At 35.9% G+C, this 15,138-nt stretch overlaps 5 protein-coding genes across 6 annotated transcripts; 2 read left to right on the top strand and 3 right to left on the bottom strand.

Annotated features, from left to right (window-relative positions):
- Nucleotides 1–2,129: 2,129 nt before the first annotated feature.
- LOC17884316 (sugar transport protein 11) lies at nucleotides 2,130–4,268 on the bottom strand. Its single transcript, XM_006286372.2, has 3 exons — nucleotides 3,958–4,268; nucleotides 2,925–3,880; nucleotides 2,130–2,803 (listed from the first exon to the last, which is right to left on the bottom strand). The coding sequence occupies exons 1-3, from the start codon at nucleotides 4,094–4,096 to the stop codon at nucleotides 2,339–2,341; spliced, it is 1,560 nt and encodes a 519-aa protein (XP_006286434.1). The 5' UTR covers nucleotides 4,097–4,268; the 3' UTR covers nucleotides 2,130–2,338.
- Nucleotides 4,269–4,665: 397 nt separating this feature from the next.
- On the bottom strand, nucleotides 4,666–7,220 carry LOC17883790 (protein TRANSPARENT TESTA 16). 2 transcript variants are annotated; one of them, XM_023781266.1, is made up of 7 exons: nucleotides 6,912–7,220; nucleotides 6,558–6,790; nucleotides 5,715–5,784; nucleotides 5,451–5,615; nucleotides 5,317–5,358; nucleotides 5,177–5,218; nucleotides 4,666–5,093 (listed from the first exon to the last, which is right to left on the bottom strand). In XM_023781266.1, exons 1-7 carry the CDS (start codon nucleotides 6,954–6,956, stop codon nucleotides 4,851–4,853), a joined length of 840 nt encoding a protein of 279 aa, XP_023637034.1. In that variant the 5' UTR covers nucleotides 6,957–7,220; the 3' UTR covers nucleotides 4,666–4,850. The 2 variants fall into 2 exon arrangements, with proteins under 2 accessions (XP_023637034.1, XP_006289310.2); XM_006289248.2 differs by having other exon boundaries at nucleotides 5,317–5,343.
- Nucleotides 7,221–9,733: 2,513 nt separating this feature from the next.
- LOC17884077 (succinate--CoA ligase [ADP-forming] subunit alpha-2, mitochondrial) lies at nucleotides 9,734–12,002 on the bottom strand. Its single transcript, XM_006287961.2, has 7 exons — nucleotides 11,714–12,002; nucleotides 11,273–11,482; nucleotides 10,969–11,139; nucleotides 10,616–10,739; nucleotides 10,250–10,311; nucleotides 10,076–10,157; nucleotides 9,734–9,972 (listed from the first exon to the last, which is right to left on the bottom strand). The coding sequence occupies exons 1-7, from the start codon at nucleotides 11,954–11,956 to the stop codon at nucleotides 9,833–9,835; spliced, it is 1,032 nt and encodes a 343-aa protein (XP_006288023.2). The 5' UTR covers nucleotides 11,957–12,002; the 3' UTR covers nucleotides 9,734–9,832.
- A 332-nt stretch (nucleotides 12,003–12,334) lies between these two features.
- LOC17884151 (chaperone protein dnaJ C76, chloroplastic) lies at nucleotides 12,335–14,198 on the top strand. Its single transcript, XM_006286690.2, has 4 exons — nucleotides 12,335–12,753; nucleotides 12,834–13,090; nucleotides 13,170–13,353; nucleotides 13,448–14,198. Exons 1-4 carry the CDS (start codon nucleotides 12,418–12,420, stop codon nucleotides 14,087–14,089), a joined length of 1,419 nt encoding a protein of 472 aa, XP_006286752.1. The 5' UTR covers nucleotides 12,335–12,417; the 3' UTR covers nucleotides 14,090–14,198.
- A 78-nt stretch (nucleotides 14,199–14,276) lies between these two features.
- LOC111830056 (nicotinamidase 2-like) lies at nucleotides 14,277–15,088 on the top strand. The gene has a single exon (XM_023780800.1). The coding sequence runs from the start codon at nucleotides 14,322–14,324 to the stop codon at nucleotides 14,928–14,930; it is 609 nt and encodes a 202-aa protein (XP_023636568.1). The 5' UTR covers nucleotides 14,277–14,321; the 3' UTR covers nucleotides 14,931–15,088.
- The last annotated feature ends 50 nt before the right edge of the window (nucleotides 15,089–15,138 follow it).

The following is a 15,138-nucleotide window of genomic DNA, read 5'->3' as shown; positions in this document are numbered from 1 at the left end:
ACTAATCATAAAAATAAAATTAATAAGTAAAATTTTTATGGTGCATTAAATTAATAAACTATGATAAACAAATAATAAAGAAACATTTATCAGAAAACTTTGAATAATGTAGTCAAAATAATATTTAAACAACTAATTATAAGAAAACTTAGAATAATATGTGATTTAAATATTATATTAATTTTATGAACTTAAGTTATTTTATTTAATTTTTTAATAAATAATTTTAAAGTGATATATTAAAATATTTATGTATTTTATTATTACAGCAGTATTTAAGTATTTTAAATACTGAATAAGAAAGGCAGTTCAGATTTGATACGCTTCAAAAATAAAGTGTTTCACTATTACATGCAGAACATACTTTTTCCTGTGTATATTTGATCTGCCAGCCGTCCATCTGTAAATTATTATTTTTTTCTAGAAAATTTTATTTAACTGTGAATGGAGAAAAAAAAAGCAGTTCTCCTGCTCTGTATATTATCTGCTCTTTATCTGTGAGTGATTTGTCCAATTGGCAGATACGCAAGATTTTTTGGTATGTCGCTCGTCTCATCAAATATCTTTTTCTTTTTCTAATATCGTTACAATAATTTAATTATGCCTTAATTGATGCACAACGAACGCTAATATTTGGTTTTAATAATGAGTTTTTCGTACTTTTGTACCTTAATTAAAATTGGATTTTTTCTTATTGTTAAATTAGCCCATTCTTGTGAGCCAGCCAAATGCAATCATGAGCGATGTGGCCTCATGTCGGCAGGGTGTTGTACCTTAAAACACTTGGAAACCCAAATTCTACAAAATATAATAATAGAGAATTTATAAATCATGTGATTAATATACACGGTTAACAATAGTAAGTAACTAATATTGGATAAGGATGATAACAATAGTTTGTTAGATATTGATTTTGTTGTAACAATTTTTTATTGGGAGAATTTCAAAAATACCCCTTTTCTAATAACACTTTTTAAAAATACCGCTCTTTCTAATTTTATCAAAAAATCACTATAAAATTTGAAATTTATCAAAAAAATATGTAGAAGCTTATATTTATAGACACAAATTATCTTTATATGTGTGTAAATTTATAAATATATATTTCATAAATACATTTTAAAACCTTTTAAAAACCATTTAAAAAACTTATAAAAACTTTGTAAAACTTTTAAAAACCTTATAAAAACCTTATAAAACCTTACAAATGCCTTTTATAACCTTTTAAACTCTTATAAATACTTGGATTTAGTCACGCAGTAGTAAAGATGATCTTGATGTACCTTATCAAACATATAAAAGTTTATAATTTTTCATATTTGAAAAGGGGTATTTTTGAAAATGGATATAAAAGAAGGGTATTTTTAAAAAGGAGTAAACCAAAGGGGTATTTTTCAAAAATTCTCTTCTTTATTTGCTGTCTTTTGGTATTTTTATAAATAGATTTGAAGTTAAATTAGGCGTATTTCAAAATAAAATTAAAAGTTAAATTAGGGATTTTCTATAAGATGTTTTACGTTAAAAATCTAACACAACTAGATATTGAAAACCATATCTCTTCTAATGGATAAGCTCTTCACAACGACTGGAGATTGTTGTTGTTCGATAAGAGCTGATCCGTTAAATGGGATCCGTAAAAAATAATTACTTTAGTCCAAATGGTTGTGATTTATATTACTTTTACCATTATAAATTTGATAAATTTTGTTTAGATACGGTCATGGATAGAGAGTTGTGTAAGACCACCCACAACCATGGGTTATTAAGGGAGCCTTAAAGATTTAATTGATGAACTTTAATTCATTAATGGTTGATATTAGAGAAAACCGTCTCACCATTAGGAGGTGTTTGGTGGCTCAAGAGGCGGTGTTCCGAGTGGTTGGAGTGTAAAATAAAAAAAAAAAAGAGATTTTGCTGAATAATTTTCTTTTCTCTTCTCTGAATTATTAATCAACATATGGTTTAATTGATGTATTTATTTTCTTTTATGGTTTTCATAATTATATTTGCTTCTATGTCAGTTTGTTTAAAAGTCATGTTTATTTAAAACTTTATAAAATGAAATAATTTTATATTTTATTTTTACAAAAAAAAATAAAAAAAATAAAAATTAAAGAACCATTGGAGGACTACAAATTTAAAAACCCCAACATCATCATTTATTTTCAAATTTTACAAAATTAATACTAAAAAATAAAAATATTACCAAGAGCCCAAAATGGGATTCTCTTGTTGTGGTTGCTCTAAGGTTTTAATTTGAAAACGAATCCGGTCAGTACAAGCTTTCTTCTCATTAACAAGTTCTTAAAATCCTAAATTCCAAATATGTTGATGAAGCTCATCGACTAAAACTATAAGCAGCATCATCAACATCATCATCACCATCATCAATATTACTATACTTCCCCCAGTATCTATGTTCCTTCCACACTCTCCCCATATCCTCAATCGGAACTCCTTTTGTCTCCGGTAACAAGAAGTAAATGAAAATGGTCATGATCAAGACCATGAAGGCGAAGAAGTAGAACAGACCAAACTTCATGTGGCAAAGCATCGTCAAGAAGAATTGTCCAATTAAGAACGTGAAGAACATGTTCACCGAAACGTTTAACGATTGTCCTGCCGATCTAATTTCCAATGGACATATCTCACTCGGCACTAACCATCCCAACGGTCCCCATGACCATGCAAAACCGGCCACGTAGAGGCAGACCAATGCCAAGATTATATCCGCATCAACCAGTGATAACGTTCCTTCCCCTTTTACTCCAAATCTCCATCCGATCATTGAACCAACCGCGATCTGAAACCGAATAAAGACAAATCATTGTTACTTAATATGTTTTATTTGAAAGCAGAGCAGGAGTATGGTGCTCTGTTTTGGAAAACAGAGCAATTTCAATGGATTAGTACTTGTAACGCACCTGAGTCAAGATCATCTGGATACCACCTCCAAAAAACAAAGCTCTGCGTCCGAATTTGTCTACGGAGTAGATGGAGACAAGGGTGGCGAGGACATTGACGAGTCCGGTGATGACCGCGGATATGAGAGAGGCGTCATTTCCAAAACCGATGGTCCTAAACAGAACAGGTGCATAGAACATAATGACGTTGATCCCTGTTAGCTGTTGGAAGAATGGGATGAACGTACAAAAAATTAGCTGCGGTCGATAACGAGCTTGCGCTATCTTCGTCCATGGATGCTTAACTTTCTTTGCGGCCTCACTCGCGTTGCAAAGATCATTAAACTCATGCTCGACCTCCATGGTTCCTCTGATCTTCTGTAGCATCTCCTTAGACTTTTCTTTATTCCCACGTTCAAGAATTGAGTTTGGCGTCTCTGGCAAGAAAAAGCATCCGACAAGCATCATAACGGGCGGAACACCAGCTAAACCTAGAGATACTCTCCATCCGATCCCGTTCTTGAGCTTTGGGGTTACGTAGTTGACAAGGTTCGCCGCTAAGATCCCGATCGTGATCGCTAATTGGAAACCAATGTTTAGAGCTCCTCTGATCTTAGCAGGAGCCATCTCAGAGAGGTAAAGAGGAACAGATTGGTTAGCGAATCCGACACCTACACCAAGAAACAACCTCCCGATGATCAACATCTCGAGGCTGATAGCGAAACCATTGAGAAGAGCTCCAAAGAGAAAAGCGAGACTCCCGATGATCATGGACACCCTCCGGCCAAAAAGCCTTGTAATCGTTGAAGCGAGGAAAGAAGCGAATAGAGCAGCGAGGTAGAGAGAGGAGGTGAAGAGAGTTAGAAGCTCATTGTCGTATCTACAATACTCTGTTTCACGCCCTGTTTCCTTTTGCATTCCACGAAGCACGTCAGGGAAGAATCTCTTTAGAAACTCATCCATTGATGTCACACCTCCTGGATAAAAAATTGACAAGAATCAGAAAGAATGATAGAGGAGAAAACTTGTTTACTTGATAGGGAAGAAACCAAACCTGAGATACCAATGTCGTAACCGAAGAGGAGACCACCCATTGCAGCTACAATGCAGGTAACCACAACAAATGCGGTTACACCGCCTTGATCGTGGTCTCTTCCATGGCCACTCTCGTCCATAAAAACTCCTCCTGCCATGGATTTAAGACGATGAAGCCAAAAACCACAGCTTTGTTTTCCGGCTTTAGATGATGATGATGATGATTGGAGCGTTCAAGATCTCAATTAATTCTCGTCGTAATGAAAACAAAGTGATAACGAGGAAGAAGAACACGATGAAGAAGGAGATTGTTTCTCGCTTCTTGATCGTTCTTGCTTTCCTCTGCAAAAGTTATTACAACTTTTTTTCAATCCTGGCTGAGTTTTTATAAAGAGATATATCAGGGATCTTATGAACACTCTGTCCTAAATCCATATTTTCTATTTACAGTCAATGCGTGATCAGAAATTACGAAGATCATGTGCTGGACTTTTTTTTCTTTGCTTTTGCGGCGAATAATCTTAAAATAGTTTTTTTCTTTTGTAACTCTGTCTTTTAACCGATCAGATATAATTATGATATAACAATACATTGAGCTGACCTGGTCACATCTCAAAATGCATTTGAGAAAATTTGCGTGCCAACGGTTTCCTAGGTAATAGCCAAAACATGTTAACCTTAATCTTTTCACAAACATATAGTTTAATTTAGAACAACACATGGAAAATGTATGACACTAATGATGAATAAATATTATAACCAAAGACCATTGTGCTTCAGACAAGGTTCTGTGACGACCACACAACACAGACAACAAAAGAGGGCATTGGCTAATCAAAATATATGTAATAATAAAAGTTTCATTAATTCGTCCGCTGAAAGAAAGAGTACGTAGATGTATTGAGGATTAGATTAATCACTCTTAGGGGCATGATCATTTTGAAGATTAGGCTGAGCAAGCTGGAGATGGTAATTAGGATCAATCTGAGAAGTAAGTGTAGCAAGCTGAAGAAGACTGTCTGGTTGTCGTTGTTGTTGTTGTTGCTGATGATCGTTGTTATAGTACTGCAGCTGCTCTAGAAACTGTTGATACTCCGTTGGTTTCGTCTCTATCCCAGCTTGCTGAAGCTCCATCGCTGCACGATGTTCATGTAGCTGCAATAAACAAGCTTTAGTACATATGTATACAGAAAAAAAAATCATTCAAACGATTAAACATATCTAGTAGCCAAACTTACCCAACGGTACATGTTATTGTTATCTTCCTCTAGCATTTTCCTCTGTTCGTATATATAGACATGGTAATAATGATCATTAAACCCGTGGTGTAATAAGACTATAATTAGAGTTAAACGAGAGTGATTATATAGAGAGTGACCTTTCTGCTTAGATTATCCAGCTGTTGCTGCATCAACTCATTCTTCATTATGTTAAAAGCAGAGATAAAAACAAAAGTGTAATCAATATAGTTTTAAAAGGACATGTATTGATATGAACATATATTGCATTTACCTTACGCTCACGGACTTTGAGGACGGAATGTTCAAGCTGTTGCTCGAGCAAGTCAAGCTCATGAGGAGGAATGGAGGCTAAGTCATGTCCATGATATGGACGCAGACGGTGCTCAAGGTTACATGTCTCTCTTCTTAGTACTTCTATCTCATGGCACAGTTGATCCTACACACACAAGTTAACACACATTAATGTTATTATACATGTTCTTAGTTTTCAATCGGTAATTCACAACGAAACAAGTATGCAAAAATATACATGTACCTGGTCGTCCTGATGATCAGGAAGTCGTAATCCGTTCGTCTGCAAGTATCGGTCAATGAGTTGAGGCATCCTGTTCAATATAAATTATGATCAAATTAGATCTTTAATGTTACATAACGTCAAGACTTCAATAATCAGTGGAGGAACACAAAGACTCGAATATGTAACAAATGTGTTCTGAAAAGTAGAACAATATAAAATGTGATCCATATATATTTTAAATATTTTGGCCACACAAAAATTAGGTTAGGAAAAAGCAAAACTACTAGCAAGGGATATATATAGTTGAATAAACGTGTGTTCTGGTTCATGACTTAGATCTAATTATCATACCTTTATAATTGTATTTAAAACAGAAATATTAACATAATTACTTTATTATATGTTATGTTGTATACACATTATAATGATCTTATTAAGAAGAAGCTTGATGATGATAAAATGTCAAATCATTGCAGAAAGATCTATATGTATTTGGCAGGTGTTAATAGAAAAACAAAGGATTTGACCCATAAGTAATAAATACGATAAGAAACATGCATGTTACACCACAGATACAAAATAAATACTGGAAAGAACAAAAATATTGGATCAAAGATTTTTAACGTCTGGGCCAAAATTAAAAATCTTAAAAACAGACGACTCATGACACCTCCCTGCTACTTCAGAAACTAATGATGAAAACTGTCTGTTCACAAGAGCACGAGGAGCCAAATATCTGAACTCATTTCATCATTAATTAGATGAATACATATATTCACATGTGTGTATGTATAGATCTCTGAAACCCTAGTTTTGAGAAAGAAGAAGAAGAAGAAGTTAATTTGATGATACCGTACGTACCTGTTGGCTTCAGAGCAGAACTCGGAGAGCTTTCCAGTGGCGGAGAAGACAATGAGACCGATGTGAGCATCACAGAGAATAGAGAGCTCACGAGTCTTCTTGATAAGACCAGTTCTTCTCTTGGAGAAGGTCACTTGCCTCGCCGTCTGATTCTCAATCTTCTTTATCTCTATCTTCCCTCTTCCCATCTGATCTCTCTTCTTCCTCTTATTACTCCCTCCCTCCTCTTCCTCCTGATTCCAAAAATGTATATATGAAAGCAAGTTTAAAAAGAAACCCTAATCATCAACAAAAGCCACAGAAAAAGAAAAAAACAAGAATCTGATGAAACCCTAGCTAGAATTAGTTAATTACAGGTTTCATTTCAAGGAAGACGGTGCTTGATTCTTGAATCTTCATGTGTGAATTAGAGAGGAGATATAGAGAGAAAAAAAGAGTGTGTGTGGAAGAGCTAGTGAGAAATATATATATATAGAGAGAGAGAGAGATCAGAGAGGGTTATATATAAAGGGAGAAATATTATAAGAGAGTACGTCTTTATAAAGTATATTTTGTTGGAGCTGTGTTCTTGGGGATCTGGAAATGGAGATCAGTAGTAGATTTAAGGTTTGATGCCACACAAACAAAAAGGAGAGAGATACAATTCTATGTGTGTGGCGTGTAGTCTCAGCTCACCATTTTCTATTTTCATTCTATTCCGCTTAATTACAATATATAGTATATATAGTGTTTATTTTTCTTCTTCTGTAAATCAGATCAAAGCAAAAATGGCTTACCTATTTTTTAAATATCAATTTTTTTGTTAGGGTTTTAAATGTCACTACGTTATGCGGTAATAATAATCTTATCTTAGTCAATTTTCACAATTAACCTAACATATATATATAGAGTAGACTATTATATATGGTTCTTTGTTTTATTTTTTATATTATAATGAATTGTAAGTTTTTTTTAGTTCTTGAAATATTATTTAAGCCTTTCTGCGTTTTTTTTATCTTTTGAGATTATTTTAAATATTAACTAACTCGTTTATAAGTTTCTGTAAAGTAACAAAGATTAATTAACTATATGTTTCCTTATATATAAAAAAGTAACTTAACTATGTATACGTAATACGTCTATATACCCGACATTTAAACTACATAGATAAATAAAGTTTAAGGTACCAAAAGATAAAATAAATAACATAAAATGTCGAATTGTAATTAATAATCACTAATTAGACAAGACATGTAATATAATGGCAGTGTTTGGTAATTTCTTAAGCAGAGAAGATCCTTTCTAGTAAAATCTCCAACCACTTGTAATTTCCTTTGATCTGTCTGCCATGCATGACGCAACTCGAAGAAAAACCAAAAATGGAAACTTAATGAAATAATGTAACAAGGAAAACAAAGTTACCACTAAAGGAAAAAGGCAAAAAAGAGAGAGAGAGTAGCCAAATGGGAAAAGACAAAGTGTAACAATACTTGAAAGTGATTTTTCTTTATTTTTCTTACCCACCCCTCCTCGATCGATCTGCAGCCTCATGATATATATATGCATATAGATAGTTTTAAAAAGCCATCTTTGAATTTTTAAACATCAATTTAATTACGTGTATGCCTAGGTAGATAAATTATTTGCTATAAAGTATAGCTCCTTTTTCTGTCAATTAATCGAGTCAAAATTTGGTAGCCAAATTTGAGATTGAAAAGCACAATCTATATGTTTTATAATTTCAATTTCATTATTATAAATTTGGTTACAAAAATGAGAAGAAAACAAGAAAGGTGCGCATGTGTCTTTTTTACGGCGACATCCATCACCTCACAAGGCAAAGGTAAAAATAAAAAAATAAAAACTGTTGTAGGCTATATAATTTATATGTTGAGTTTCTAATATAGTATAAAATTTTAATTATAGGATGACTTCTGAATCTTTCTAATATGCTGAATTTCGAACATTAAAATTCTGAAAATAATATTGTATATGATCTCTAGCTAGTTTCGAACAAAACTATATAGTAATCAGCAGCTATATGTATTATATGCCATGTAGGAAATCAATTTGCCCTATTAACGAATGAGTTGAGTATAGTGATGTGTCAAAGTCATTATAACAAGATAATCCCCGTAGATAATTTCACCTACATGTGACAATAGAGAATGCATTGGAAAGTGAAAAGGTGATGAACGTAATGGTCTAAACAATTATATATAGCAATCCGTAATTTAAATTCTAACGTAAAGTCTTTTCGTTTGAATTTTTTTTTAAGGTCACAGGAATTTTAAGGAAGCAGAGAGAGAGAGAGTAAGGGTCAGTCGTCTCGTCTGTTCTGTCAGAAGACTGAGACGAAACATGTTATGGTTTCTAAAACAGGAAACTAATGATCAAAGTGGAACAGTTTGGGTCCAAGCCTAGTCTCGTCAGTTCCCACTATCCCACTCTTCTGCTGCCTGCCTTTATGTTATGCAGCACTGATGTTATGGCTTGTCTACCATACAAAAAAAAAACGTGTATATATATATATATATGTAAATTACTGAGTATATCTCGTCTTCTTTTTGTTTTCTATTAGTTTGCCTAATAAATTGATAAATGTTTGGAATTTTCTTTTGAGACGCTTAACGCAAACTTATTACACAGATAGAGTAAAACGTATGATGACAATTTGCATATCGTGTAATGCGATGATGGGTCGTCTGACGCAAGAAGCGTCTTTATGTGATGAGAATGATGAGAGAATCAGTGATAACCATTGATTAGTAGGAGTATTAAGTTAATGACAAACCTCATTTATTAATATTTGATTAACCCTAGGACCCCAATTAGACTATACCTCTTTGCTTTTGTGTTTGTCTTTTTGCTCAAATGTCATTCCTCATTGTCAATTGTTTTCCTATTATAAAAACAAACTTTATGAATCTTCTTCATTTTACCAAACTTACAAAATTTATTTCGATTAGCTGTCATGTTTCTTTTGGTTAATTTCTGATCAAATTAATTTTAGGATTGCATCACAAAAAATAGTTATTACAAGTTAAATTAGAGCCAATTTCACCTTAAATCATTTAAAAGAGGATCGGTGAGAGTTCAGGTTGAGTCAACCACTAGAGGAGCTTGATTCTTAAATGAATTTTTTTGTGAAACTGATTCATTCTCATTTCAGTAAACTTGTTTAATAGAAGAATGGCGGCATATAAAAGACTCTTTCTCTCTACTATATTTTTTTTTGGTTATTAGAAAAAATGGTTCGTGAAACATCTCATGGCATTATCATTATTTTATTCAGTTCACTTCAAAAGACCTCTTTCTTGGAAAATCTCAAACATCGCCGCACCAATCTTAGCCGGCGATTCAACCACCTTAACTCCAGCGTCTCTTAGGCTCTTTATCTTGTCTTGAGCAGTGCCCTTACCACCAGAAACAATGGCTTCATCGATCCCAAAGACAACACAATACAAGATTTTTAAGTCCGGGTTTGAGTGGGAAACAGTGAATGAATGAAAGAGTCGAGTAAAGTTTTTTTTTTTTACCTCCTGCATGACCCATCCGACGCCCAGGTGGTGCAGTAAGTCCAGCGATGAAAGCAACTACAGGCTTGTCTGTACCACTTTCCTGTTTGATTAAAAACCCGATATGTTTTATACTCTTGATCATCTTAAAATGGCAAACTCTTGATTCTTAGAAAAGATGCATATTGCGGTTACCTTTATCAAAGCAGCAGCATCTTCTTCTGCAGTACCACCGATTTCTCCAATGAGAATGATACCTGAAAGTAAGTCAATAATTTCTTAGTTGCAAAACCAATGCTGGATTCTGTCACTAATCTATAAAACAGGGAGATTGGTGAACCAACAAGTAATATATCGATAAAAAGACAATAAAGGATGCACTGTTCACGAAATCACTTTCTTCTACATACTACAGAACTAGGTGTTGGGATATTAGGTAAGTACTGGTTATCTACAACATACTAAAGGTAAGTGATCCAAAGGAAACAACAAGACAAATGGGAAAAGCTACTAAGATGTATGAAATGAAAAAGTTTGATTATGCTGTCCAGAAACTGAGACCTTCTGTTTGAGGGTCAACGAAGAACTTCTCCAAGCAGTCAACAAAATTTGTGCCGTTAAAAGGATCTCCACCAATTCCTACACACGTAGATTGCCCAAGACCTACTGCAGTAGTTTGGAAAACCTACATGAAAGATGAACCCAAAAAAACCCATGAGAGATACATAATAAATAGGTCTTCCAGTAATCCAAATTATCAAAAAAGCTTATTAAACTTAATCTAACAATCAGAAAAATCAGTAATATAAATGCTTCTTCCTAAGCCATCTGAATTTAAAGGAGTTCTAAAGGCCATTTAGATTATAAGTTAAGAAAGACAGAGACAAACATGAAAACAACAAAAAGAACCTTACAGCTTCATATGTCAACGTTCCAGATCGAGAAACAATCCCTATCTTTCCAGGCTTGTGGATGTATCCCGGCATGATCCCAATCTTGCATTCACCAGGTTTGATAATCCCAGGACAATTAGGGCCAATCAGCCTAGTTTTTGATTGACTGTTAAGAGCGGCCTTTACACGAACCTACATTACAACAATAGTCCAAGATATCAGTCTAGCCGCTTTAACTTACTCTGCAAACCTGTATCAAATAACTACCAAAGCACATATCACAGAAAAAAAAAGAAAAAAGGATCCCGGAAACAGGGATTATTACCATGTCATGTTGAGGGATCCCTTCCGTAATGCAGACAATAAGATCTAACTCAGCAGCAATGCCTTCCATGATAGCAGCAGCAGCGAAAGGCGCAGGAACGTAAATCACAGAGGCATTGGCTTTAGTCTCGGCTTTAGCTTCGGCAACGGTATTAAAAACAGGGAGACCTAAATGTTCTGTTCCACCTTTCTTTGGTGTCACTCCTGCTACCTATTAAACAACAAACACAAACCACGAATTAGCTTATCTCAAAGCTTTCAATCAAAACCTCAACAAACACCATTCCAAGTGAATTAGTAAAGAATCATGTCCAAAGATCTTTTCTTTAGTAATATACGTTCCATTGTAACATAGCAACCAAACACTGAATCCGAATTGCAAATAGAAAACTAGAAGAGTGATCAGTGAATGAGTGTAAAATTCTCGGAATATACAAAATACCATTTTGGTTCCGTATTCAATAGCTTGCTCAGTGTGGAAGGTCCCGTTCTTTCCGGTAATACCTTGGCAGATGACACGGGTGTTTTTGTCGACAAAGACAGCCGCAGGAGGCGGAGGAGTCGTCCCGAAGGAGCGAGACTGAGTCAACGAAGTGAGAGAGCAGCATGACGGAACCACCTCTGAGCTCCCGCCACCACAGGAACGGCGAAGAGATCCGAGAAGTCTCGTGATCTGCCTAGACATGGCTGGTTTCAAATAATCTAAAATCCTTAAACCTACGATCTGAACCCTATTAGCCAAATTGGAAATCGCTGATCTTCGTTGAAGACTCGGCGAAAGCTAATGGGCCTAATTGAATAAATATCCATCTTAAGGCCCATTTGTATCCTAAAGCCCATATACAAAAATTATATTGTCCTACCAACAAAAACAAAAAAAAACAAAAAAATTAGGTGATCTAAAATATATGCCATGATCCTCAGCCGTAAACTTTTCATTCGTATAAGTGGATAACTCGAGAATTTTCAAATTAACATTTTTTCATTTGAGAGAAATTTTCATAAACTCAATCTTGGAACTTTCTTTATATATACGTACCAAATTAAATATCTTTCCAAGAGAAATGGAAAAATAAATAGCTTCCTAAAGATATTTTTTTCCAACAACTCATCCACTTTACGAAACAGAGAAGAAGGGAAAGCCAAATGACGCCGACGATTCTTACTCCGACGACTCTTCCTCCGGCGACTGCTACATGGCCATGTAACACATCTCAGAAGCTCACCACAATTAGATCAACACCATTCAAGCTCAAGTGTAGAGCGAGTTCTTCATCATCGTCCATCACAGACTTTGATCTTTATGACCTCTTGGGTGTTGACCGGAGTTCTGATAAGTCTCAGATCAAATCAGCCTACCGTGCGCTGCAGAAACGGTGTCATCCTGATATCGCAGGAGATCCTGGTCATGACATGGCCATCATCCTTAACGAGGCTTACCAGCTTCTCTCTGATCCGATCGCACGCCACGCTTATGACAAGGTTGTTACTCTCACTCTATTGATTCTTGTTTCTTGTAGTCTCTGTCAAGGTCATACCAAGTAAGTTTTTTGTTGTTGTAGGAGCAAGCAAAACTTGAAGAACTCAGAGGTTATACAGGGAAACCGTTGTACTCGGTTTGGTGTGGATCAGAGACAGAGCAACGAGCTGCGTTTGTGGATGAGGTTAAGTGTGTTGGTTGCTTGAAGTGTGCTTTATGTGCAGAGAAAACATTTGCTATTGAAACTGCTTATGGGAGAGCAAGGGTTGTTGCTCAATGGGCTGATCCTGAATCCAAAATCAAAGAAGCCATTGAAGCTTGTCCAGTAGACTGCATTTCGTAAGCACATCACTAGTAGCTCTAGTAATTGTTGGCTTTCAGTTCTATCAATTACCATAAAGTATGATTCTTTTTGCAGAATGGTGGAGAGGTCTGACCTTGCTCCACTTGAGTTTCTTATGTCAAAGCAACCACGAGGCAACGTGAGGATTGGGGTTGGAAACACGGTTGGGGAACGTGTCTCTAACGTCTTTGTTGATGTCAAGAAGTTCCAGGAAAGATACGCCAAAACTATGAGCAGAAACACTAAAGAGAGTTCCCAGGTGAGTTTATGCATAGTCCTAATTAAACAACAATAAAGCCAAGTTATAAACATACCTGTCAGATACCAAGTAGTTGTGTTGGGATGTTTTTCAGACAGAAGTAAGAATAAGTGCAGTAGAGGCAATCAGGTCTATCTCCAATTGGCTATACTGGAGATCATCACCGTACACGAAACCGTTGAGTCCAGAATCAAACATGAGTCTAACTTTTACCAAACGGCAAAAAACGGTTGATCCAGATATCAGAAAGCTTCAAGATGCTGTGGCAGCAATGAAACAAGCAGAACAGAGCGGCCAAAGCAAACCAAAAGAAGCAGTTTTCATGCTTGGAGAAGATTATTGGACTCCAACAAACGCAGCTCTTCCCTCATCTGGAAACAACAACAAAAACTCCAAGGCTAGCTCGATTCCGCGAGTGACTCATAACAATACTTCATCAGAAGAGAAACCTAACAGTAGAAGAGCATATAGAAGACAGTTCAAGATTCAGAAGTTCCCAATTGGGACAGCCATAGTTGCAGTATTATTGGTTCAGTACCAAGCAAGTTACAGAGACGTATCTGAGCTCAAAGACCATATCGGCGGCTCGCTAGCTCTATCCATAATTAACAGCCCATGGCAGCAGATTTTATTAGCAGGAGTTACATGGTACTTCATCGGAGCAATGTTACTCCAACTTGTGGAAGCTGCTCAACACAAGCTAGAAGGTGAAAAAAAAGGCGATAAAGAAGCATAGGCTTCATAGATAAATATAATTTGTACAGCATATCACTCTTTAGAGCAGGTTCACCTGCAGATGTAACAATGAACATTATATTATACAACAAACACATATGCTTATTGAATTATGCCCCAAGTATAGGTAAAGAACATCATAAATGGGCCTAGCCCATTATATATTTCGTTTCTAAATATATCTCCACCGATCAAAGACGCTTCATCCTAATCTTGTCTTCACCGCCAAAAAAATGGCGTCGTCATCATCAAGAAAGTACGAGACACGAAAGCGAGTTCCAGATCCACAAAACGCAGCTCTTCTCGTCATCGACATGCAGAATCACTTCTCCTCCATGGCCAAACCCATCCTCAACGAAGCTATCACCACCATCGACCTCTGCCGACGAGCTTCCATCCCCGTCTTCTTCTCACGCCAAAACCACAAGTCCCAGAACGACCACGGCATGCTCGAAGAATGGTGGAACGGCGATCTAATCCTCGACGGAACCACTGATTCGGAGATCATCCCGGAGATACACCGCCACGTCATCGGACCAGACGAGATCGTGGAGAAGAACACGTACAGCGCGTTTCAGAACACGCGGCTACAGGAAAAGCTGGAGAAGATAGGGGTGAAGGAAGTGATAGTAATTGGAGTGATGACGAACCTTTGCTGTGAGACGACGGCTCGTGACGCGTTCATTAAGGGATATAGGGTTTTTTTCTCCACCGACGCGACTGCTACGGTTAATGAAGAGCTTCACGAGGCTACGCTGATGAATCTCGCTTATGGCTTCGCTTATCTCGTAGACTGCGATACACTCCGACGAGGTCTGTCTACTACACTCAGTACTTGCTAAATGATTACTACACCTTTTGTTACTTAGTACATATTGTTCTGTTTGTGTACTTTTGGTCCGCATTGCTTTAGTCCAGTGTAGTCTCGTGATGCTCTTCATAACAATAGTTCTGTTTGTGTTTTGTGTAGTTTAATACTTAATACAATTTTTCCACCTTATATTTAAAGTAGCTTCTCTAATAATTTTTTTGGTAAAAAGCTTCTCTAAT

Source organism: Capsella rubella, unplaced genomic scaffold (assembly GCF_000375325.1).
Source record: "Capsella rubella cultivar Monte Gargano unplaced genomic scaffold, Caprub1_0 scaffold_6, whole genome shotgun sequence".
Taxonomy (NCBI): Eukaryota; Viridiplantae; Streptophyta; class Magnoliopsida; order Brassicales; family Brassicaceae; genus Capsella; species Capsella rubella.
The sequence above is the reverse complement of the archived record's forward strand: the minus strand, read 5'-3'. Positions and strand labels throughout refer to the sequence as shown.